At 44.9% G+C, this 27049-nt stretch overlaps 1 protein-coding gene across 1 annotated transcript; it reads right to left on the reverse strand.

Moving 5' to 3' along the window:
• Positions 1-313: 313 nt before the first annotated feature.
• On the reverse strand, positions 314-27049 carry LOC138768815 (myelin-associated glycoprotein-like). The gene is made up of 11 exons (XM_069946771.1): positions 27036-27049; positions 26895-26950; positions 24470-24826; positions 20819-21118; positions 17035-17304; positions 9709-9978; positions 7274-7543; positions 4969-5062; positions 3678-3777; positions 2803-2838; positions 314-732 (listed from the first exon to the last, which is right to left on the reverse strand). Exons 1-11 carry the CDS (start codon positions 27047-27049, stop codon positions 664-666), a joined length of 1836 nt encoding a protein of 611 aa, XP_069802872.1. The 3' UTR covers positions 314-663.

A 27049-nucleotide genomic window follows, 5' to 3' on the forward strand; every position in this document is an offset into this window, starting at 1 on the left:
AGCCGATGTAAACCAAACAATGGCTTTTATTTGTGTACCAAATAATTTACAGGAATTGTTCACAAATAATTTCTGTACAATTCTAAACATGCTTAAGGGGGTTGTCAAGGGACAAAGTATATTTAACAAAGGGCCCCAGGTGCTGTAAAAATCTAAAATGAAGCATACTCACCTGCCCTGACCACCCTCCACTGCTGTCCAAATGGCTTCTGATCCCTGGCCTTCTCATCTTTTTGCTTCTGCTGACATGCTGACCCTGCAAGAACTACCTTCTTAAATAATCACTGGTCACATTTCCTACAGGGCTGGCACATGATTGGAAGCAATAAACAAGTTGAGAAAACCAGAAACCGGGACCTTCGGAACAGCAGTAGCGCAGAATCAGGGGAGGCGAGTAAGCTTGAAGCGAGTCTATACCCACCGTGACCCCTCCAAACCCCTAAATGGTGCTGTTATTTAGCTTGCAAGAAATCATGTTCCATTCTGGGATCCAAATCCAAGGCAAAATAAACATTCTCCTACAATCGGTAATCACAAAAAGAATAACAGCATAAAACATAATGTAATACTCAAATGTGTGTAATGCAAATGTGCTGTTTTTTTAGGGATAATGGGCAAAATGTACAAGGACAATGTTTAGAAAATCAGTTCCCTCCTTTTTGGTTACATTTTTCTTTTTCCTTTTGCTGCCGTTTTTTCTTTTTCCATGTTGGTGTAGACATTTTTTTCATTCTGCACAATAAAGATATTGACATTGTAAGAGTCAAAATTAACCTCAACGGTGAGATTCTGGTTCAGTGCTTCAGCTTCCGGTTAACCATATACTCCACCAGCCATCTATTAGCCTCACAACATTTACAGAAAGTCTCACATCCCTTTTTAAACCTCTCTAAAGAATATTTTCTATATATCATATCTACTGAGGTCCATCTTCATGTTGTTGACTTCCATTAAGTCCTAAGCAATCCCTTTAATTTCTTCTTTATGCTACAACCCTCTAAATCCAGACCTGACTAAGTCTCATTTAGGCTTCAAGCAAGACATACCATACTGTCTTCTGTTGTAAGATCTCCTTCTGGTGTTAGTTAGGGGTTGGAAGGCTCACACTGTCCCACCAGGGCACCAGAAGATCTCCTGAGCTTCCACTTAGTTATATCATACATGTTCCAGCAGAAACCACCACCAACTTTGTGGAAATCACAAGCTCGACAAAGTTTTATGGTCCTTTTTGACGGAGCAATGATTTTGAATGAACAATGTGTTTTTTTATAACGATCAGCGTTTAGACGGAACGATACATCGTACGGAAAAATCGTTTTGCGATCGCTTAAAGAGAACCAATCATGGGCGGAAATTAAAAATTTTTTTTTCGATAATTAGATTAAAATTGTTATTTTATTAATGTTTGTAATTTGAATTAATTACTTTTAGGGCCGCGTTTTCGCAATATACCTATTTTCTTTTCGTGTCTCGCGCCGGCTCTTTTGAAAAGAGCCGGCGCGCGACAGGAAGCTCCCAGCATGCCGAGCGGCAGGAAGGGCTCCCATGAGCCTTTGCCACCGCTCTGTAAGTACACAGTGATCCCGCGCTATACAGCGCGAGATCGCTGTGTATGAATATCCTAACTGGGCCTATTAGTCTATTCCTGAAGATACAGACTGCCTGTGCAGTCTGTATCTTATTCTTTTACCTATAGCTGTATAGCGGAGCGGAGCGGAGCAGTAAGGCCGGGGGCGGCCATCTTGATGACGTCAGTGGTGCGTTCCAGCGCTGGAACGCAAGGGATGTAATCAAGATGGCGCCCGGCTTTACTGCACCGCTACAGAGGAGTGGGTAAAGTATAAGATACAGACTGCACAGGCAGTCTGTATCTTCAGAAATAAACTTCATGAAGATACAGACTGCCTTTGCAGTCTGTATCTTATACTTTACCTACTCCTCTGTAGCGGTGCAGTAAAGCCGGACGCCATCTTGATTACGTCCCTTGCATTCCAGCGTTGGAACGCACCACTGTGACGTCATCAAGATGGCCGCCCCCGGCCTTACTGCTCCGCTATACTGGATTAGGTAAAAGCATAAGATACAGACTGCACAGGCAGTCTGTATCTTCAGGAATAGACTTATGGACAGAGAATCTTTTATTATAGGGACAGTTAATTTCAGGTGATTGGTTCTCTTTAAGCCTATCTCACACATAGGTGAAATCGTTGAAAGACCGTTTACATGGAACGATCTGCGAATTTTATGCGAACGATCAACGACAATTTGAGAACATGTTGAAAGATCAAATGAACGATTTCTCGCTCGTCGCTTGATCGTTCGCTGTGTTTACACGGAACGATTATCGCTGAAATGCGATCGTTATTGTGCAAATTCGAACGATAATCGTTCCGTCTAAAAGGACCATAAGATAGGATTCCTTTCTACATGGGAAGCTCCACTACGAGTCTCTGTTGCAAATTCCAGTGAAAAAATTGGACAAAATGTACTATGCACTCTTTGTCTGGTAAAATGCCAGTTACTGTGAAGCAAACCCAATGGGCCCAAAGTCTGGCATTAAAGCTGATGAGGGCCATGCTGGGCCAAAACGTGTACTGCTGTAATATTGATTAATTCTGTACTAAATAAATGAAGCATAAGATTTGGTGAGTGCCGAGCTTTTCTTTACATATTGCTGGTTATTGCCTCCTCGAGTACCGCCGGAGTGCTGTCCTCTCTTTCCTACTAGGGAAAATCTGACTTCCCGTAAATTATATCCTCATGTCTAGACAAGAATAAATTTATTGTCTAGTAATACAGTACCTGAAAGATCGAATTTGCATAAATGTTTTCTGAATCCTGTGTTGGAGGAAAACATGAGAGAATATTAGAAATACAGTAAGTACAAAGATTAAAGGGGTTATCCAGGCTTACAAGTAATCACAGAAAATGATCTATTGTTTCAATCAATTTTTTATTATAAAATAATCCTGCAATCTTGCAGTTTTCATTCTCACCACTAGTTCTTAAACTAAGCTAAGACTTCCTGTTCTACATGTGATGATAAGGAGGAGGCTGCTAAAAAGTGATCTGTACAGCATTACAAAAGTCATTTGACACCAGTGGATAGAGAAGACAGTAGCAGCTTCCTGTGGAATAACCTCTTTTCTGGTCACAGATTATGTTTTACATTAATCTCAAGGGGACAGGTCCTGTCTATTGTCGTCTATGTCCATGAGGTTTGCTGTAAAGCATGTCACTAAATGCTGTTAAACAGGGCTAAGATAAGATGGCCGCTCCCATAACATTGTACAAAAAGTGAAACAAGTAAAAGAACAGTCATAAAATAGTTTAAAAACAACATGTTTTAGTAGCTGACTCATGCCATGTGGGATTCAGACATGCGTAAACATTCATGAGCCAAGTAAGAACGCGATGGTGCCCATATAAGATAAAGGAGACCGAACGATGGATCTGTAACACAGTATAACCCTATTATGTGATATCACATAGTTATTCTAGAACTGGAAACTAAAGGTTCACGCATTTTTATTTATTTATTTTTTTTTTTCATTTTCAATCATCTCTATTCATGAAACACAAGAACTCAATACATAGTTCTGCAATCCTAAAAAAAGCCACAAATACTTCATCTCATATGAAAAAGCATCAGATACATCCCTAGAGCATTTACTTACACAAGTATTCTTCATCTGATCCTTGCCAATGAAATCATTTTGGTATATTGCATCAATCGCTATGTTACTGTCTGGTGTTGGTGGGTTCTCTTCCTCTGATCTAGAAAAAGTATAAAAACAATAAAAGTATAAGTATAATACATAGCACAGTCTATAATTCCACATAAAAAAATTAAAAACAGACAGTTAGGGTGTCCAGATAAACAATGCAATCGATATCATACAAAACCATATAAGGCTGAGGCGAATTTTCTCACGATCTTTCCTGATCTTGCCGTTCAGTAGGGAGAGTGACACGAGCAGGGACAGCATCTGAATTTAGTTAAGCAGCAATATTCACAGTGGTAGTTAGTCAGTGTAGCTGACCGAGTTGTGAAATTGTCAGTGTAGGGAGGGTGACGGAATCCACTATAGCACTGTAAGGATTCATTTCTTAACCCTATAGTGACCGGGCGTCCATCATAGTCCATCCTGTCCATTATCTTCCCAATATATTTGAGTTCTCAGAGGCCTAAAGGCGAGGCTCGCTGGGACATCTTAACTTGCTGAGCTGACTGTAGGCTGCGGCCTAGCATTCCTCGCACGTGTTGCGTGAATCATGTATGTATGTCATTGTGTATATACGCATGGGCAAATACAAGATACGGTAATGCTACTCAGCTCGTAATTGCTCCACTATTACCTATTTTACGCTTTGCATCTGATGATCTGTGCGCACCAAAAGATACGCTTCTAGTGTATGCTCATTATTTGTTTGTGAATGTGCGGCGAACACGAACTGAACCGATCCCAATCATTTTTTTCTTATGTTCATGTTCGGGATCTGAACCAAGCATCAGAATGTTCGCTCATCACTATTTAGGACACACCCAAAAAGTGCCAATGTGCCAAGATATATTGTGAGAATGTGTCCTGAAAAAGTGTCAGAACATCCCAGAACCAATGCCAATGTACCCATTTAATGCTGCAAGAAAACAGTGAATTTGTAATACAATCCCAGAGAATTAGAGAGTAACAAGCCTCTGTGTGCCAAGATACATGGTGAGGATGAGCCCAGATAAGTAGTACAGTCAGGAGAATGTAGAATAAGAACTATAAGAGTATGAAGTGACCCAATGTAATTATAGAGGAACTCAACACCCATACTGCATAGGAACTGGATCTTACACTGAAGTCAAGAGAACATCAAAATCTAAGTTCAAATCCAAAGTAATGAAGTTGAGGCAAATACGGCCCCTATACCTTATATATTAAGATAAACTATAAAAATATTCATCAGGATGGCATATACCTGTATTTTCTGATCACAAAGATTGCAGCGGTAATACACAGCCCCAGGAAGGCGAGGATTCCTCCAGCGATCAGGAGAGGTGCCATCCTGTCCACTAGAAAAGAAAATGTAATTGGTTTTACATTGGTTACCAGGTGTGACTACGTCTCCTCTTTATCTATGTGCATGTGCAGTGTCCCAGAGCCGGTGTGGCCTCTGCTATGTTCTTGCCCACTTGTAGTAAGGTACCTTCTTATAGGACCCTTTGGGTGAAGGGAATCTGCACTCTACCTATATTTCCTATTAATACCTGTATTTCCTATTTCTGCATGCACTTCCTATTTTCTACCACTAGATGTCAATGTATTTTGTGTACTGTATGCACAGCTGAAGGAAAGGATTAACTGTCCAACTGCCTGACGGTATTTTTATGGGGTGTATGGGGTTATTTCCCCTGAACAATCCCTGAGCTGGGTACCTCATGTTATCCCAACAATCACTGGCCAGCGTTAAGGCCTTCCAGTTGTTTTTGCCCATTAAAGAGTAGTTTATTCCCTGAGGGAGATCTAGTCAGTTGTTCCAGTTAGTTGATCCAGTCAGCATTTCTGTGAGGGAGCTGCTGCTATGGCTTCCATAGACAGAACTCCATGCCACGGATGTCTTCTTTATTTCTTCTCAAGGAACCCCATGTTGGCTATAGCTGGCTAAAAGGACACAAAGGAGGAGGCCAAGGTGAACAGGGGCTCAAGGTAAGCAGATAAAGCTAAAAGACTCCACTGTTGTTACTAGGTTTCCTTATGCATTCCCCCAACAGCTAGCTCTGCTCATGAGGTGGGACCTACATTCCTGTTTTTATGTCACTCTGTGCCCATAGACAGCAAAAGGTAGAAATTCATACCCATGGGCATAGGTACTCTTTATTTAAACACCCCCACAGCTGAGTACCTTAGGGTCTAGGAAGGGGCCCCTCAATATCCCTGAAGTAGCCTTCAGTCTACTCCTCTCCTCCTAAAGCCAGCCTACTAAACTAAGTTCAAGCTAAAGTAACACAGCGACTTTTCAAATAAATAAACTATTGTTCCTACAGCGAGAAGCTGTGTTCAATTATATTCAATATTATATTATATTATATACAATATGTCCAAGTACCCAGCTCAAGGAATTGATTTTTATCTATTGCACTTCTACTAAAAAGAGAGAACTGTATACTCTGTACTGCACTTTTAAGGATCTACAGTAAATTGGTTCCTGTTTAGTTGATCAGAGACTATGTGATTTCTTCACACTACACCTACACCTGTACTAACTAAAAAGTGTATGTTGATACATCCAGGGGTTGGCGCATGCCACTCCTGGCCACCATGACAAGTGCCTCAGGGGTACACCACCATCTTGCCCAGCTATACACCACCTGGCTCTCCTAGGTTACCACACATGGACTGGCCGAAAATGTTTTTCTTCATTAGGAAGCAGATGAAGAGAGACAATAGGAGGGAAAAACATATTGTGTCAGGGACATGATGGAGGGAGAAGAGCTCAATTTTTTTTTGCGTAGCTTGTTACTTGAGAAGGAGACCAAGGCTGAAGCTTCATATAATATAATAGCTATTGGCAATGATTGGAAATCTCATGTTGAGCGTATGGTGCAGTGGAGAAGCAGGGGTGCAGTCACTGCATTGGTTGGTGGAATCCCCCATTGATCAGAGACTTATATCCACAATAGGTAATAGGTGATACAGGAGAGGTAATACATTTCCATGTTGGCATAATCCCAAACTTAGGCCAGAGATTAGTTATGTATTGGGCTCATTTAGGGCCATCTATAATTGTAGTGACCCCTCAGATGTGAGAAGTATTAAATCTCAATAGGTTTTCAGTCTCTGGGTGTAAACATGAGGGTTCCCATTTATTTACATTAGGAAAGGTTTTGAACTACAGAAGAAATGAAACACAAGGGGGGAAATTTGTTGAAATCTACACTGACCGATAAAGAGTTACAAATGTCTGCCCAAAGCACCGGCTTAGGCAAGAACTTAGTAACTTTTCACTCTGAACCTCACTCGCCAGGGGGACAGGAAGGGGGCATGGTGTTGCACATAGGGAGGCGGGACCTCCTGTGCTCTTGGTCTGTTACAATTTAAAGTAAATTATAGATAATTCTACACCAGTCGAAACGTGCTTCTCTGTAAATCCAGTGAATTCATTTGTACAATTTTATCATTGGGTATCCACTGGATTCTCAGCGATATCACTAAGCTTAGACACTACAGCCATGAAGAACATGAAAACATGCATTTACATCTGCTACATCTATAGTCTATATTACCATGGACAGGTAGGTTGTGAGTCATGGAGCCATCCACATTGCTGGCCGTACACGATAGACCTCCAGGAGGCATCTCAGCACCTTCCAGCCTGGATACCGTCTTAGAGCCATAAGATGATGAAGTTATGGAGAATCCAGGAACCTTGGTAGCATTGCTATCAGAGCTGTGCCAGGTGATATTGGCGGGGGGATTACCAATTGCCGCACACTCACAGTATATACCACTTAGTTTCTTCATGCAGTCAGATGCCTGTAGGATTCGAGGGTTTTCTAAAGTTGTAAAACATTAAAATACTACATAAAGTGTTACTGTCATTTAAATTAACTTTTCATGGGTGCTAAAAGTTAGGATTAGTTACTTGTAGATGGGTGAAGTGCCCAGCAGAAGGCTTCATTTTCCAGCATGAAGTCTCACTGAGTACAGAAGACAGACTCCATTGACTATAATGGAACATGTCTCCTGTAATCAGTCAAACTAAGTACTTCCCAGGCTATAAGTAAAGGCCAGGGATGGATTTGGGTGGAGGGGTTGGTTTGGGGTAGCTTCAGACCCATCATAACCTTTGACGTGTCCATGCAACACATTAATCTAAGTGGCACTAATACTTTAAGTGCAATATTACAAAAATATCTCATTGATGATCGGCGTAATGAAAAACCCAGCTCTGCTACATCATTCTACTGCCTCCAGCTTTAGCCTATTCTGCTAAATCTGAGTGCCTTGACATCTGATAAACTTGTGTCAGCTGCATCTGACAAACTCCACCTTAGGGGCAACACATGTAGGGGTTTCGGTAATTTGATTTAATTATATCATTACAGATGAACTAACCGAATCTTACTTCCACTGTCCCCCAGTGTCCTCCTACGGGTCTCTGCTGTCTTCAGCCTCTTCCAGCCCACTCAGCCAATCACTGACTGAATTTGGACAGCACCGCGGCCACTAATTGGCTGACCAAGCTGTCACTCTCATCCGGACTGACAGCCCGCTCAGCCAATTAGTAGCACCAGCGCTGTCCTGTGTTAGTCAGTGATTGGCTGAGCTGGTTGGTGGAGCCTGTGGGGACCACTAGAGAAGGAGGACACCAGGGAAACATGGACAGGTAAGTAGAGATGAGCAAACAGCTGAACCGCACTAAAACAATGAAATGCCTGCAACTGTATAGCTGTTTAGTGCGGTTTGTTTAGTTTCTCTCATCTCTATTTTTCATGGAAACAGTTATTTAACTGCTGCCGCTGCTTCCTTTCCCACATCTAGAGAAAGCCCCCTTGTCTCGCTGTACTAGTTCCTTACTTATTGATACAGAAAGTGAGTCCTGTTTCCTCCACCCACCTGTAGAGAAGGCCTAAACTCACATACACATAGAATAAGCAGTCCTACCTTCCTGAGGCCATAGTTATTAACTGAGTAAGCGAGTGATGGTCCAGTAGACCCATGCTTGCCTACGGCCTATTATATGGCTCTATTATCGCACAGCTGGCATATTTAAAAAATAATAAAAGTGGTGCTTACCTTTCCGCACTCCCCCTGGGTCCTCCTGGCTTGCTTCTGGATTTCCTGCTCACTGCAACCACGGTTGTCACTTTAGACGGCCAATCACTGGCCCAGGTGCTGTCTCTTCTCGGTCAGTAATTGGCTAAGCAGGCTGTCACTGTAGAGATTGGGTCAGGGGTGGCTGTGGTGAGTGAGGAATCCCAGAAGCAAGTAAGGAGGACAAAGCTGCTGGTAAGCAGCATTTTTTGTTATTTTTTTACACTTTCATCAGCTGTCGGCTGGGCATCAGCTGATGATTTTCTAACATATTGGAAAACAACGATCGGCTTCTTGGTTGATCGTCGTCTTTATTACACAAGACAATTGCCCCTTGTATTAGGGCCCCCTACCCACAGTCAAATAAGCCTGTGGTATCTGCTTACCTGTCAGTACCCTGTTGATTAACCGTTTCTGATAAAGCAGGAGTCCCAGGCTTTCTCTATGACTCAGTGGAGGAAGCAGGACTCACAGGCTTTCTATATGAGTGGTGAAGGAGCAGGACTCACACAATTTCTCTGAGTGGTGAGGGAGCAGGACTCACAGGCTTTCTATATGAATGGGAGGGGGAAGCAGAACTCCCAGGCTTTGTTTATACATGGGAGGGTGGAGAAAACAGAACTCACAGGCTTTCTTTATGTGTAACCAGAGAAAGCTGGATTCAAAAGTTTGAGTTTGAGTTTGAGTAAGTAGAGGATGCAGGACTCGCGGGTTGGCTCTATGAGTTAGTGACACTCTGATAACAAAATATAATTTTCATATTGCCCATACTGTGTACCAATAAACATACATGGCCCAGCTATTCTCACTAATGTCCACAACTTGTATGCAGTTTCTTTGAGAAGATGACTGGGGGAAACTCTTATGGTAAAGAACTACATGTCAGAGTAACCTGACTTGTTACCGTAAATTGTCAGGTTCTGAGACTCGGAGCCTTCCATGTTGCTGGCTGTACACCACACAATTCCTGGTAGTGTCATTGATCCTTCCAGCCTGGACGCTATGAAAGGGCCGTGAGACAATGAATTTATGAAGAATCTAGGTGTCTCGGTGACTATAATATCAGGGCTGTGCCAAGTGATGTTTGCTGGAGGTTTGGCAATGGCCGCACATTCACAGTATATTGCACTCAGGTTTTTTCTGCAGTACGAATTCTGGAGGATTTCTGGCTTATCTAAAACAATAGGCAAACAAATAGCTTTATACCAAGGATAAAATACACAGTTAAAGGGGTTTTCCCATCTGGTAAATTGTGGCAATGAGGACATATTACTGCAATATGGCCTAGCTTTTCATTTTGGGGGGTCGAAGTCTGAGCCCCCATGCTTCTGAAAACAAAGCTTTGACACTATCTTACAGTTTGTGAAGGCCGATGGAGTGGTGAAGCTGAGCTACATATTGTATTAATAATAATAAAATGAGACGCCGTAATTCAAAAATAAAAAAAAGTCAGTAGCTATCTTTACAACATGAAACCTCCCCTAAAGGTGGCCATACACCATCAATAACTGTGGCCGACAGTTATCTCTCCCATCCTCCCCATACACATGAACTGGGTTCCTTTGTGCTCCATGGGGTAGGAAGGGAAAGAAGCAGCCAGACTGCTCTGAGGGTGACATCCCTCTGAGAACAAAGAGGTCAGGCAGTGAAATGAAACTCCATTACACCCGACCCCTATCTCCACCGACATATTCTGCACTGGGCTGGGCCAATATAAGTATAACATTTATGGGAACCTTAAGAGAGTCTCTTTATAGGCATGATCAATAGGGGGCATATTGTACATAGACGTGAGGGGCTCCAGGGCAAACATGAAAATGGGCCTCTTTTAGGACAGGAAATGTTATCTGTTGGTTTCCATTAAAGATGAGTGAACATGTTTGTTAGAGTTCACTATTCACTCAAGTACTCGATACTTGAATGAATACAGAATTCCTATGCATAATCTGCTGATAACACAAAACATGGGCAAGACTAGCGGAGAGGGATGAGGAGGAGGATGTGGGTAGTGATGAGGGTGCAGGCAGAAGTCATAGGCCTGAACGTGTTGAATCAGAGCCTGCTGCTGAGGCCCAACAACATCACGGTTTATGCAGGATCCCTGGCCACCACTCCCTGTTAGCAGAGGCACGTAGTATGCCACTACAGGATGCAGAGGAGCACAAACAGATGTTGGCATTGATGGCAGATAATGTGGCTGTCAGAATCGTGCCTGAAAAGGCATCAGTGCCACCCTCTGCGGTGAAGATCCGACATCTGCGCCAAAGACTGCGCTTTTGGCATTAAGTCCGTGTCTGATTTTGTGATCTGGTCTATGTTTTCTCAGTTCTCCCTGCACTTTCCTTGCTGTGGTCTATTTACTAATTGTCTCTGCTGTGTTCTGATTGACAGGTCGTTTCACCTCTGGCTTTCTCTGATTCTCTTGTGTTTTTCTCCTGCTCTACCTATCAGCTTGGAGTCCAGGACTTCTGGTCCCTCAAATGCTTCTCTCTCCCTTCAGTCTGGGCTCTTGATAGTCTTGTGCAGCTTGTCTGCCTAGCTAGATCCAGCCTTTATGCTATTTTTTGTCTTTTGGTTCTGTCTTGCTTTGTCCTCAGGGTATGTTGCTTAGTCTTCAGTTTACCTCGCTTAGCCCTTAGTGTGCCTCGCTTAGTCCTCAGTGTTTCTTGCTTTGTCCTTATCTCATCTTGTTACTACCTCTGGCTTTTGGTTCTCTGTTTACCTTGTTGCATCTCTGGCTTTCTTCCTCCGTTGGTTTGGTCCCCTGTTCTTCGCTGCCTTCTTGGTCCTGTCCTTCTGTGTGACTTTGCCTTGTCTACTGTCATTGTACCTTGTTTGATTGTACTGTGTCTTGTCTGTGTTTAGTACTTATATAAGTGCAGGGACTGACGCCCAGTTGTGGACAGTGAGAGGGTTTCACTCTCATCTGGACTGACAGCCCGTTCAGCTAATTAGTAGCACCAGTGCTGTCATGTCCGGACTTCCGGATTTTTTCGGAAAGTTCGGTTCGACCGACTTTCTTCAGATTTCATAGTTTAAAGCATCTATATGATACGGGGGTAGTGTATTAGGTTGAATTTAGGGCTCTACATGTCAGTAACATCATTATCTTTTCGATATCACAAAGTCCATTCTTCAATATTTACCATTACAGGGTCTATGCAGGAAATTCGCCATTACAGGGTCTATGCAGGAAAAAGGTCACACATGCAGTGAAGGAGCAGCAGTAGTCATTGGAGGCCAGTGGAGGTCCAGCAATAGTCATTTGAGGCCATTAAAGAGTAACAGTAGTCAACATGGAGGCCAGGCATCAGCAACCGTAGTAAACATGGAGGCAAGGCAGGAGCAACAGTAGCCAACAGGGAGGCCAGGCAGTAGCAGCAGTAGTCAACATGGAGGCCAGGCAGGAGCAACAGTAGTCAACATGAAGGCCAGGCAGGCGCAGCAGTAGTCAACATGGAGGAAAGGGCATGCACAGCAGTAGTCACCATGGATGCCAGTTAAGGTCCAGCAGTAGCCAACAAGGAAGCAAGGGCAGGCACACCAGTAGTCAACCTAGATACCAGTTAAGGCCCAGCAGTAGCCAACATGGAGCCAGGGGGCCGGAGCAACAGCAGTCAACATGAAGGCCAGGCAGGAGCAGCAGGAGCCAACATGGAGCCAAGGGCAGGAGGAACAGTAGTCAACATGGAGGCCAGGCAGGGGCAACAGTAGCCAACATGGAGGCTAGGCAGGAGCAGCAGTAGTCAACATGGATGCCAGTTAAGGCCCAGCAGTAGCCAATATGGAGGCCAGTGAAGGCACAGCAGTAGCCAAGATGGAGGCCAGGGCAGGAGTAGCAGTTGTAATGGAGTGACATGAGCAGCAGAAGCGGAATAATGAGGTCCATGGACAGGCGAGAGGTAGCAGGGCAGCAGCAGCAGCAGGAATGGTGAAATGACCAGTAAGGTCTAGTTCACATATAGGCCATAATAGATGCAGAAAAGGTCCTACATCTTGGTGACAACAGGACCAAATCCTACTCTGTGGTATCAGGAGCAGGTGTCACAAAGTCCTTATCTATCCATGTGGCTTTCATTTTGAAGAAAGTCAGACGCTCCACACTTTCACAGGCCAATCTGGTTCTCCTGGGACTGACAATATGACCTGGTGCGCTGAAAACTCTCTCGGATGACACACTGCTGGCCGGACAGGAGAGTATGTCCATAGCAAATTCTGCGAGTTGTCGCCAGACATCTAATTTTCCCACCCAGTAGTCCAGGGGTTCAGGGATGTTAGGTGGCAACATAGAGTGCAAAAACACCTGGACTTGCTGTTTTAGCTGTGCCACCATGTCCTGCTGCTGTGCGGGTGCTCCTGTTACCCCGGCCTGTGGCTGCATGAAAGCGTGCATCATGGACATCAGGCTCAGACTGGTGCCGCTGCTCGTGCCACCCAAACTGCTAGAGGAGGATGTGGAGAAGGCAGCGCTGCTGGTGTGGCCCTGGTGGGAATGGCGTGAATGAGAGCGCCCAGCTCCTCTCTATAATAATTCATTTTTTCCTCCCATTGGGAAGGGTGAATGAATTCACACAGCTTGTTGCGATACTGTGGGTCCAGTAGTGTGGCCAGCCAGAACTTGTCCCATTGACGAATCCTTTGCACGAGTCCCCACCTCCGTCTCCATAGCATACTGCCATTGTTTACTTCCTCTATCCTCCTCATAGCCCTGCATATCCTCCTCTGTCCCCCCTCTAGTCTGGCAGGAAGGCTCATCTCCTTCTCCTCCACTCGTCTCCCCTAAGAGTTCCTGTGCGTTCAGGTCCTCCTCCTCCTCAACTTTCTCTCCCTCCTCTTCCGCCAAGCCTTCCTTCAGCAACTCAGGCTGCAACAGTGGCAAGACCTCTTCCCCCTCGCCACTGAGTCGCATCAACATCAGCTCCAGTACATGAAGCATGGGTATGATGGCGCTCAGTCCTGTGTCTTGCCCACTGACCAGAAAGGTGACCTTCTCAAAGGGTCGTAGCAAGCGGCAGGTGTCGCGCATGAGCTGCTACTGCCCGAGCTCCAGGTTACACAGGGGAGTCACCGTGTCCGCCTGCATCAAGAGGAAATCAGTCAAAGCCTTTCTCTGCTCATCGAGCCGGTCCAGCATGTGGAGGGTGGATTTCCACCGCGTGGCTACATCGCAAATGAGACGATGGTTGGGAAGACCATTCCTCCGCTGCAGGTGGTCGAGGAGGATGTGGTGAGAGCGACTTGAATGGCTTTTGAGCCATTGACAGCACAGTCTGTATATGGGATGAAGACTTTAGAATCTGTGTAACTATTAGGTTTAAAACATGTGCCATACACGGGGCGTGCCTCATACCTTCTTGACGTAGCGTTGAGAGAATGTTGCTCCCAATGTCACTCACCACTGTCCCCACTTTAAGATGGCGTGGAGTCAGCCACGGATTTCCGTCTCGAGCAGGCGGTGCAGCTCTTCCTCTGTGTGTCTCCTTTCCCCAGGCAGGATAGATGCAGCACAGCGTGACACCTCTGTGCTACACCCAAGTGGTACAAGGGAGGAACACTGGCGGTTGAGGAGGTTTTGGACCTACTGGAGGAGGTGGAGGAGGACCGCGACATAGGAACCCTGCTGTGACAAAGGGGTGGTGTCATCGCCCTTCCCTGGCCAAGTTGCTGGGGGTCCGCCAGCCATATTACATTTACCCACTGAGCAGGAATGGACATATACTGCCCATAATTACAGCTCCAGATGTCTGTGGTTAAATGTACGTCTGCTCACTGAATGGCTCAGCGAGTCAGCAACCTTTTCGCGAACATAGCTATACATGGCCGGGATAGCTGTGTTGGAAAAGTAGTGTCGACTCGGCACCTTCCACCGTGGCTCCACAAATGACATCAGTTCACGGAAAGGTGCCGAGTCGACAACTTTAAATGGCAGAGCCTGGAGCAGCAGCAACTTGGCCAGGTGGGTGTTCAGCTTGACTTCTGCAGGATTGCTGGGTGCATATGTCTGCCTCCGGTATAGGGACTCCATGATGCCAGGCTGCCTACTGCTAGCAACACAGCCACACTCCCTTCCACAGAGGAGGTCTGACTCTGTGAAAGGCCGTTGTGACTACTGCTGTTTCCTGCTGCTGTTGACCGCGGGTGTGCCTGGGCCTGCTGTGACCCACTATCACCCCGTTTCTCCCAGGCGGTAAGGTGGTGGCGCTTCATATGGGCAGCCATGGCGCTGGTGCCAGGATGGCAACTCTTGCCTCTTTAAATGTGCTTGTCGCACAGGCGACAGATGACCACATAGGTATCCTCTGGGCACTTTTAAAAAAACTGCCACACAGGCGAGGTGTAGAGTCTAGTACCAACAGGCTGCGAGGATGGGCGGGCGCTGCCGATATTAGGACCTGCAGTGGAGGAGGTTTCCCCAGTGGTCATCTGCTTGTCCCGGCTATGCTTTTGACTTCCGATGTAGCATCATCCTGTTCCAGAATGATGCTATCATCCTCTCGTCTACTGCCTACTTCTCTCCTGCCAGGCCTAACATGGGCCTGCTCTGATATCGCCTTCGACACAGCTATGCCCTGCACTTGATTGTCCCCTGTCTCTTCCCCCACGTGCTTATCATCATCAACGAGCAGTTGGCTGCTCATAGATGCCAACAGTACCCTTGCAGGCGGTGGGTCAAAAGTTAGCGGGATGTTGCTGAGGATGTCAGATGGAGGACGTGGGGAAATTGCTGCGTGCCCGTGCCAAGTCAGGGTCGTGTCCGAGTTACCCACAGATACTGTTCCTGGCTGGCTGTCTCACTAATTATCCTTGTGGACGTCGAAGTGTGAGCCAGCCACTCCAGGACTGTGGAATTAGATGTGTGGACACGACCCTGGTGTGACAAAGGAAGCTCAGGCCTGCCACTGGACCCTCTTCCTGCGCTACTTCCTCTTCTGCCCCTTGAGCCAGACTCTCTGCCCTGCCCTCTGCCTGAAACGCTTTGTGAGGTTTCCTGCTGCCGCTGTGCCATGACTTTATATTCAAATTCTGATTTCTACACTTGGTAGATGAGAACAATATTTTCTGTAATATATAGGACAAGTATAGAAATTGTCTATATATGTAGCACTTTTTTTTAAGACTTTTGTGCTCTACACCTGCACCAGGTATTTTTGTCTCACAGGATAAGACGGATGTGATATACACACTATCAGAAGGGTCCAAGTATAGAAATTGTCTATATATACTGTATATAGCACTTTTTTTAAGATTTTTGTGCTATACACCTGCACCAGGTATTTTTGTCTCTTAGGATAAGACGGATGTGATATACACACTAGAAGTATAGGACTTGTATATCTGTACAGCACGTTTTTGTTCTGTGCACCCTTTGCTGTCCTATGCCTAATCTATCTATCTTTCGCCTTCTCTATATTTCTCTCTCAATCACTGGATGTTTCTACTCTCTGCTTTCCTAATCTTTCCTTTCCTTTGCTACAATATCTTCTCACTAGTCTGTAGTACACCACAGCAGCAACAGCAGCAGCAGCTTTATGTCAATGACGAGCTCTGTGCACCGCTAACAGTATGCTTCCTCTTTCTCTCTCTCTCTGTCTCTCTCAGAACACTGCCTCATGCGGTCATGTGACCACTCCTCTTAAAGCAATACCGACATCACACAGTGGGTGGGCTAGTGCAAGATCCCTGCTGATTGGATGTGTTCCGGGCATCATGGGAAAGCGCTTTTCCCGCCCGGAACACTTCCTGCTTTCTAGAATGGTGGCTGCCATTTTAGAAAGAAAAAAAAAACAGAGCGGATTTAGAAAAATCCGAATCCGATCGGACTCAGATTTTTGGAAAAATCTGAACCGGATCCCATGCCAGCCGAACCGTTTCACTCATCTCTACTCACAGGCTCTCTATGAGTGAGTGGAGGAAGCAGGAGTCACAGGCTTTGTCTACATATGGGTGGGTGGAGAAAACAGGACTCACAGGCTTTCTTTATGTGTAACCAGAGAAAGCTGGATTCACAAGTTTGAGTGAGTGGAGGATGCAGGATTCATAGGTTAGCTCTATGATTTAGGGAAACTCTGATAACAAAATATAATTTTGATATTGCCCGTATTGTGTACCAATATACATGGCCCAGCTATTCTCACTAATGTCCACAACTTGTATGCAGTTTCTTTGAGAAGATGACTGGGGGAAACTCTTATCGTAAAGAACAACATGTCAGAGTAACATGACTTGTTACCGTAAATTGTCAGGTTCTGAGACTCGGAGCCTTCCATGTTGCTGGCTGTACACCACACAATTCCTGGTAGTGTCATTGATCCTTCCAGCCTGGACACTATAAAAGAGCCGTGAGACGATGAATTTATGAAGAATCCAGGTGTCTCGGTGACTATGATATCAGGGCTGTGCCAAGTGATGTTTGCTGGAGGTTTGGCAATGGCCGCACATTCGCAGTATATTGCACTCAGGTTTTTTCTGCAGTGCGAATTCCGGAGGATTTCTGGCTTATCTAAAACAATAGGCAAACAAATAGCTTTATACCAAGGATAAAATAAAAAGTTAACATATTACTGCAATATGGCCTAACTTTTCAGTTTGGGCGTCGAACATCTGAGCCCCCATGCCTCTGAAAACAAAGCTTTGACACTATCTAACAGTTTGTAAAGGCCGATGGAGTGGTGAAGCCGAGCTACATACTGTATTAATAATAATACAATGAGACTACATAATTAAAAAAAAAAAAAAGTCAGTAGCTATCTTTACAATATGAAACCTCACCTAAAGGTGGCCATACACCATCAATAACTGTGGCCGACAGTTATCTCTCCCATCCTCCCCATACACATGAACAGGGTTCTTGTGTTCTCCATGGGGTATGGAGGGAAAGGGTGACATCCCTCTGAGAACAAAGACGTCAGGCAGTAAAACCTTATTACACCCGACCCCTATCTCCACCGACATATTCTGAACTGGGCTCGGCCAACATAAGTATAACATGTATGGGAACCTTAAGAGAGTCTCTTTATAGGCATGAGAAATCAGGGGCATATTGTACATAGACTTGAGGGGCTCCATTGCCAACATGAAAATGGACCTCTTTTAGGACAGGACATGGTATCCATTTCTTTCCATTAAAGATGAGTGAACATGGTTGTTCGAGCTCACTATTCACTCGATACTTAAATGAATACCAAATGATAATGCACAAAACATGGGCAAGACTAGTGGAGAGGAATGAGGAGGAGGACGTGGGTAGTGATGAGGGTGCAGGCAGAAGTCATAGGCCTGAACGTGTTGAATCAGAGCCTGCTGCTGAGGTCCAACAACATCACGGCTTTTGCAGGATCCCTGGCCACCACACCCTGTTAGCAGGGGCACGTAGTATGCCACTACAGGATGCAGAGGAGCGCAAACAGATGTTGACTTTGATGGCAGATAATGTGGCCAGTCAGTTTTCCACCACACAGTTTGAAATAATAGTTCTGGAGGCACCGTAGGTCATGTTCACTGATGCCGAAAGTGTTCACTATTCACTGTTTCGGGGTAGTGAGGAGGGGGTGGATAGCGAAGTGACTGGTCCAACAAGTGAGCGACTGGTCCCAGCGTTTCAGAGGGGAAAAAATCTGCAGCACCGGACAAAAGAGGCAGTGATGTGGCCAAAGGGAGAAAGCGGGCCATACTATGTGGTCCCGCAAGTGTTCCCTGGAGCACCCGCTCATGGAGGAGGAGGTCTTCCGCCATCTGGCATTATTTTGAATAAAGGGCCAAGGACAAACCATTTGTCTTTTGCAAACTATGCCGTGCAACGATCAGCAGAGGAGCCACCAATATCAGGCTGACCACCACCAGTAAGCGTCGGCACATGTTAGCTGGAATTTTTAAAATATAGTCCAGAACTTTATAAGAGGATCACACAAGGCTTTCACCCATAATTTTTTAGAGAATCCCAATAGGCTCTCACTCACAATTTTTAACAGGGTCACAAGTGACTCTCACCCACAATTTCTGAGAGGGTCACAACAGGCTCCATCCTCCAAAATTTTAACATGGGTCTGACCGCACATGCAATGACAGTTACCCAGGGGGGTTGTTGTCTATGGTATCTATAGTTGTTAGAGATGACGGGAACTAAGGTTAGAGATGAGTCAGCTTTTAAGGGTTATAAGAAGTTTTTTTCTCCTTTACCTTTTTTGGTTTATCTACAAGTAAACGTACAGGAGAGTGTTATCTAATTTTTTCCCCACTGTCAGTCTGTAAAAGTGGCGTAATTCAAGTGTTTCCATCACATTTTGAGGTTTTTAGGTGCACCAGAAACCCTCCCCTCTGCTGAATAGGAGGGACCTGTAAAAATGCTTGAGTCTCCCACTGAACTAAATGGGGTTTGTTACTTTAATCGAGCACTCAAGCATTGGAAAATACTTGATTCGAGTAACAAACATTCAAGGATTTTAGTACTTGTTCATCTCTAGTTCCCACGCCTCTTCACCCTTGCACCCTTAGGCTATGTTCACACTACGTAAAAGTACGGCCGTACTTTTACCGCGGTGGAACAATGCCTGTTGTTCTATGGGATCCCAGCTGGAGCGTACACACATACGCCGCCGCAAACAACTGACATGTCAGAAAGACCTTTCAGTTCACACAGTGAAGCGAGCGGCTCCGGCCACTTGCTTCACTGGGGGCTATGGAAAGCTCTGATGCGGGCGCGTGCTGATACGCCCGCATCAGAGCTCTGCGGCCAGAAGGATCATCCGGCCGGTACTTAAGTACCGGCTGAGATGATCCGGCCAGAGACCGGCCGTTCCGTGACCCAGCCAGGGTCACGGAACGGCCAGTCTCTTACTTAGTGTGAACATAGCCTAAGGCTATGTTCACACAAAGTAAGTTGTGTAATAATCACCGCTGTTGTTGCCGATGTGCAATCACGGCTAAAGTATATACACATAGTATACACTCCGGCAGGGATCGCTAGTGGGGTAGCAAAATAACTGACATCAGTTCACACAATGGAGCAGGCAGCTCCGGCCGCACACTCCATTATGTGCAGTGGGGAATTCAGATGTGGGCGCACAGTTGTGCGCCCGCATATGAATTCATTAGTAGTGCAGTACTGGCCAGGTCACAAAATGGCCGGGTAGATACGCCATGTGAACATGGTCTTAGGCTGGGTTCACGCACAGTATGGCCATGTTCACACGTCATAAGAGACTGGCCGTTCCATCATCCGGCTGGTCCATTTTTATGGCCACAGAGTTCTGATGCGGGCACATCTGTGAGCGCCCGCATCAGAACTCCCCACAGCACACTATGGAGTGAGCGGCCGGAGCTGCCCGATCCATAACGTGCATTGACAAGGTTTTGCGTGCATGTCAGTTGTTTGCAGTGCCGCTAGCGATCCCGGCTGGAGCGTATACTATGTGTATACGCTCCAGCCAGGATCCCATAAACAGCAATGTAACGTATATTCTCGTAATAATCACGGCCGTTGTAAAACAGCCGTGATTTTATGAAAATATACGTTGTGTGAACATAGCCCATTTGTGCTCAGTATTTGGTTCTCATATTGCAACCAAAGCCAGGAGTGGATTGAAAACACAGATAGGCTATGTTCACATACTGTTGAAATTTAAGGGATGGCTGTCTTTTTATGACAAATAATGGCCGTTATTTCATAACAACGGACAATGGTGCAAACTGCCCACAGCAACCAATCACAGCTCAGCTTCCAGCTCTGGTGAAAGGAAAGAGGAGCTGTGATTGGTTGCTGTAGCCAGTTTGCACCAGTCTAAATTTTACACCCTTTGATAAATCTCCCCCAATGTTTTAAATAACGCCAATTATTTCCCATTAAATGACGGCCATCCACTAAATTTCAACAATGTGTGAACATAGCCTTTCTGTGTTTTTAAGTCACTCCTGGTTTTGGTTGCAATATGAGGACCAAAATACTGAGCAAAAATACTGTGTGTGAACATAGCATTAGGTGTTACTTTATAACATAAATTACAATTGTGTACTCTTACAGCCAATCCATAGATTTCTTTTTACGACTTGTGACTTGGCTCCTGAGCGGTAGATCGCATGGCAGCTGACGGTCATCCCATCATGGTTCCTGGACATCTGAAATGTAATATTAGATTCCACTTTCCACACTCCTTCCCCCTCATAGTTACGTGAAACAATAACATGTCCTCCAGGAGCAGACCAGACCAGATCCACAACGTCCGCTAAACATGTGAAGGTCGTGGAACATTGTAGAGTAACATTTGTAGTCTCTGGGATTGTCTTATTAGGAAAGACCAATGTGGGAATTGGAGGGTTATCTGAGGCCAAATAACAAAAACAAAATCATTAGTTTATTGTTTAAAAAGGTTTTTCTCTGAATGACCATAAATACACAAAAGATCAAACCTACAGTGAACTAAATATAGGGAAAAAAGCCTTAGGTGTGAAGGATAGCATAACTCATAGCTGTCCCCCTTCCTGTATCCATTCCCTCCTTGGTTGAACTTGATGGACATGTGTATTTTTTTTTTTTAACTGTATTAACTATGTAACTATGTAACCTATTGGTTATTGATATCAATTGATAGAATAAAATGTTTCATCAATAATAATAATAATAATAATAATAATAATAATAATAATAATAATAAAACCTTTTACACGTTACAGAAACATGATCAGTAGGTATCTCTATGCTGAAATCCCCACTGATCAGTAGAATGAGCTGGAAGAAGCAAGCACTTAAAGCGACTATGTACCCACAATCAGCCCCCCACCCCCCAACCGATTGTACCATCGCATAGCTTCTTTTAATCCAATATCCCCCCTTGGGTCCATTCAGCAGGTGATGCAGTTATTGCCCTAAAACAGTTTTTAAACTTTTAAACTTGCAGCCCTGTGTCAAATTGGCATGGCCTAGGACAGGGGTACTCAACAACTTTTAGTGAAGGTCCACTTACCGGGGTCAGGTGAAGGTCCGAGCTGAACATCAGTAGTAAACATATTTTGTTACTTTTCCCAAAGTTGTTGAACTATTTACATACAGAATTGATGCTTATTAGTGGAAAAACTGGCATTTTCTCTCTCACCGGCCCTTTGAAATTAGGTACAAAGGGGGTGACTGCCCCCAGTAGTATATAGCCCCCTTGTTGTTCCCTCAGTAGTAAATAGACACCTGTGCGCTCCCCCAGTAGTATGTAGCCCCTGTGCACTCCCCCGGTAGTATATAGCCTCCCTGTGCGCTCCCCCAGTAGTATATAGCCCCCTTTTGCTCTCCAGTAGTATATAGACCCCTGTGTGCTCCCCCAGTAGTATATAGCCCCCCTGTTGTTCCCCTAGTAGTATATAAACCCCTGTGTGCTCCCCAATAGTATATAGCCCCCTGTGTGCTTCCTAAGTGGTATATAGCCCCCCTGTGCTCTCCCCCCGTAGTATACAGCCCCCTGTGCACTCCCTCAGTAGTATATAGAAACCTGTTCTCTTCCCCAGTAGTATATAGCCCCCCTGTGCTCTCCCCAGTAGTATATAGCCCCCTGTGCACTCCCCCAGTAGTATATAGCCCCCCCTCTGCACTCCCAGTAGTATATAGCCCCGTGTACTCCCCGATCGTATATAGCACCCTTGTACACTCTCCAGTAGTATATAGCCCCCCTGTGCGCTCCCCCAGTAGTATATAGACTCCCGCTGTGTGCTCCCTTAATTATATAGATTTCCTGTGCTTCCCCCTCCCATCTGGCATATAACATAAAAAAAACACTTATACTCACCTGGGTCCGAGCTTCTCCTCTTCCCTTCCCCTCTTGTGGCCGCCATGATGGGGAGAGCACCACACCACCCTGATAGGTAGCCCCTTAAGTCCCACTCGGTTGTGAGTATTCGAACATAAGTAGGGAAACAACAGGGTGTCCCCTTTTACGTCAAAGTCTAACTCAAAGTGAGAGTATTGCAACATGACAAGGGCTTGCCAAGAAAGGCATCCATCCACAGACAGCTGTTTCTGAGATATTGGCTCCTCGTCAGTGTGGAGCAGGATTCTGGCTAGTTGGGGCAATGACAAATAAACCAACAAAACACAGTAATCACTGAACTCAAGGAGATCAGTGAAAAAATTCCAATAAAGTACTCAACCAAGAGTCTCCACTGATGCCCCCCAAAATTTTAATTTAAGCAAAACTCCATGGAGCCTCGGTTGCGAGTCTCAAAGCACGGGAATAGCCAGATATCCCTAGCCTGTTGCCACGGGTTGCCTCCTTGATGGGGAGAGCACCACACCACCCCTTGGCAAGCCCTTGTCATTTCGCAATACTCACACCTTGAGTTAGACTTTGACATAAAAGGGGCCACCCTGTTGTTTCAATATTTATGTTCCAATACTCGCAACCGAGTGGGACTTAAGGGGCTACCTATCAGGGTGGTGTGGTGCTCTCCCCATTATGGAGGCACCCTCTGGCAACAGGCTAGGGATATCTGGCTATTTCTGTGTTTTGAGACTCGCAACCAAGGCTCCACGGACTCTTGTTTTGCATATTTACAATTTTAGGGTATCAGTGGAGACTCTTGATTGAGTACTTCATTGGAATTTATTCACTGATCTCCTTGAGTTCAGTGATAACTGTGTTTTGTCAGTATACAGGTATACTGAGCTGCAGCAGGGGACCGGACAGCTGGCCTCTGTGGTCCTGTTCGGACTGTGGTCCGCCAATTAACAACCCCTGACCTAGAATGTCTGTGCCCTAGGACTGCACCACCTCTCTGTCCCTCCTCCCCTCCCCCTTCCCCATTAGGAACGCCCCTGGCAGGATTTCTCCTATTCATCACTTGTCTGAACTCTGCACATGTGCTGGATAGCTAAGGCAGGGAGAAAGGATCTAATAGGTGATGATGTCATCTTGTAGTTCTTCGGGAAGTCAGCAGACCCAGGACAGACTACTTCCTCTAGAAAAAACAAAGGGCGACAGCGCTCCATGGCGAGGATCAGAAGGGCAAGGTGAAAAAGGGATAGGGGTGCACAGCAACCCTCACCTGATGTGGTTGTGCAAAGGGAGGCACAACACTCTGCAGCGTATATATCAAGGACCGCAGCCACTCCCGATATCCAACAGGAAACAATGATGCAAACAACCTCCAACTCCAGACTACACGGATTATGGGGCGCAGGTCCAACTTGAGATCGAGGCACAGTGAGTAATAAAAATATATATTTTATTGTGGAGACTCAACGCGTTTCGGAACCGCACCGGTTCCTTTCTCAAGAGTCATGATACTGATAAAACAGAACAGCACTGTGCTGTTCTGTTTTATCAGTGCTGTTCTGTTTTATCAGTATCATGACTCTTGAGAAAGGAACCGGTGCGGTTCCGAAACGCGTTGAGTCTCCACAATAAAATATATATTTTTATTACTCACTGTGCCTCGATCTCAAGTTGGACCTGCGCCCCATAATCCGTGTAGTCTGGAGTTGGAGGTTGTTTGCATCAGACTACTTCCTCTGACACATTAAACACTTTGATTTTCTGTGGGTCAGGCTGGTGAGCACATGACCTAGTTACAGTAATGAAATGTATGGATGCAGCAGAGCTAGAATAAAACAGATGGACTGGAGGACTAGTGAGCACTAGCGATGACAAGTAATTTATATATTTTTTACCTATATTTTTATATAAATTTACCTAAAACAGTCAGCTGGACAATAGCCATGTATGAAAACCTAAAGTGTTCCATTTCGACTCGAAACTTGTAGATCTGCGAGTTGTAAAGTCGGACTTTATGGATTTTTATGGAGCAGTCACCATCGCCCAGGTCTCCTATGAAAGACGCTTCTGGATATTTCTTGGGAAATTTACTTTCAATAAACCTGTCATCTTTCCCATGTATGTTACTGGCGTTATACCAGATTCCCAAAATTTTCTCACTTGATAGTTTAGGATTTAAATAGTTATAACTGCAGGGAATAACCACACAGGAACCTCTGACCGCCCATAGTGTCTTGGGAGTTTCAATGTCATATGCATTGCTGTACTGAAGATCTAGAAAAAGAGAAGACATATGAAAAAAAACATACAAAAGTAAAGAGAAAAAAAATAATTTGATCACATCTACCAGGTTAAGAGGTTGTCCATGATTAGATTAACCAGGCACCTGCCTTCCAAAAACAACACCACACCTGAGCACAATATAGCAGATCAGTCCTATCCAGTGTTGAAGGAACTTGTCAAACTGTGTGGGTTCAGCAATATTTTCCGAACCCGAACACTCGGCATTTGACTCCCAGTGGAGTCTTGTAAAACATGGATATAGCCATGGGCTTTGTTCATGTTTTCCTGGCAGCCATATGGTGGCATCCAACTTCTCCAGCCCCTGGAAGTCAAATTTCAGAGAACATTGCCAGATACGAGCAAATTCACTTAACACCAGTCCTATTCACTTCGCGGAGGCTGCAATATTTAGCCAAAATGGTTTTCCAAAATGGTAACCCCACTGATCATAAGAATGGTCCGTTTCTGGTTCTAGCTCTCCGTTAACCACTGGGAAACGTCTAAAACCCCCATTAATCTCAATGCAGATTTGCAGCATTTGAAAGATTTGAAGAGATACATTGGCAGATTTCATATTGTAGCATAACTAGGTACATTTCCTGCTCAGAATTCAAGGGAAGTTTAGTAAAAACGTTGTCTTCCTAATGTAGTTGGGTTCCCCATTCACTACTGGCCCAGGCTGCTCCACCAATCTAGATCCACCACCTCCCATTCAAATGAGATGGCTTCATGGAGTCCTCAAGCATATCCTATGTCTTTCCTCTTTCTGAACCCATGAAGTACACGAACATCATGGTTCAAGTAAAATAATATGGTGCAGATTTGGGCACCACATTCAGCAGGTGTCATCTGCTATCTATGGCTGACACCCACTGGTAATAATTGAAATTGAAGATCACTCTGACCACTACGCTATTTAGCTGCTACGATCTATAGTGATAACAATTGTTACCTCGTCTCTGATGTTTAGGAGGTCCAATTCGCAACCCAGTGATGTAATTGTAAGTGTTGATCTGCAAGGCCTTGATGGCTACTGTGACAAGATCTGCTGACAGAGCCTGTGGCAAGCTCTACCGGCAGATCACCGCTTGAACAATGCACTTCATGTACAACTATACAAATGGACACAAAGGGGGGATTTTACCATTGTGTGCCCTTTGCATATGCCATGAAAAAGGGGTAGATTGGCCCCTCTTTTGTGACGAACACCAGCTGTCTGTTTGTGTGTGTGGGGGGAGGGCGGTGGACAAGGTAGGGAAAATCCGGATTGGAAAAAAGGTTGGGGCTTTCATTAAGACTGACGTACCCGCCGGTTTTAACGACAGCCAGTCTTCATAAATGCCCCCCACACAGCTTCATAGGGAAAAAAAAAATCTATTAGAAAAGATTAGATTTTTTTTAAATAGTAGAACAAAATGTACAGTATACAAAAAGATATTATTAGATTATATAGCGTAAGGATGGTCCGAACCTGCCGAGGTTCGGGTTCGTATGAACCCGAACGCTCGGCATCAGATTCCCGCTGTCTGCCCGCTCCGTGCAGCGGTCGGATACAGCGGGAGGACTGCCTGGAAAACTGGGATACAGCCTATGGTTATGGCTGTATCCCAGTTTTCCAGGCGGTCCTCCTGCTGTATCCCCCCTCTCCACGGAGCGCGCAGACAGCGAGAATCATTGCCGAGAGTTCGGGTTCGTACGAACCCGAACCTCGGCCGGTTTGGACCATCCCTAATATAGAGTAAGCTTAGTCACTTTTACTATCCAGTAACCTTAACCCATAAAATTGCACAATTTCAGTTTTGTTTTTTATATCGCCCCATGTGGTTTTTTTCTCCATTTTTTTTATATTTTACACTTTGGGGTAAAATGAAGGGTACAACGTGTCCCTCTTGCAAAAAATAAGGCCCCATATGATTGTAAGCCAAAATGTTAAATTTATCAGACTGAATATATATCTATTTGCATATGGTCAGGAAGGGGTTAATAAGACATTATAGAAAGTGGTAGTCCAGATAGAATAACCCATTTACTTTCTTATAGAATACATGAAGTTTGGTACCTTTTGTAATGAACAAAATGAGTGCAATGAAAACACTTTTCTGATCCATTGAAGAACTAGGGAGAAAACAGAGACACACATGAACACATATAACAGGGTTTTAATCTATATACTCAGCTTACTTAGCTACTTTATTATTACCTTGTTGCCTCCAT

This window comes from Dendropsophus ebraccatus, chromosome 12, assembly GCF_027789765.1.
Source record: "Dendropsophus ebraccatus isolate aDenEbr1 chromosome 12, aDenEbr1.pat, whole genome shotgun sequence".
NCBI lineage: Eukaryota > Metazoa > Chordata > Amphibia > Anura > Hylidae > Dendropsophus > Dendropsophus ebraccatus.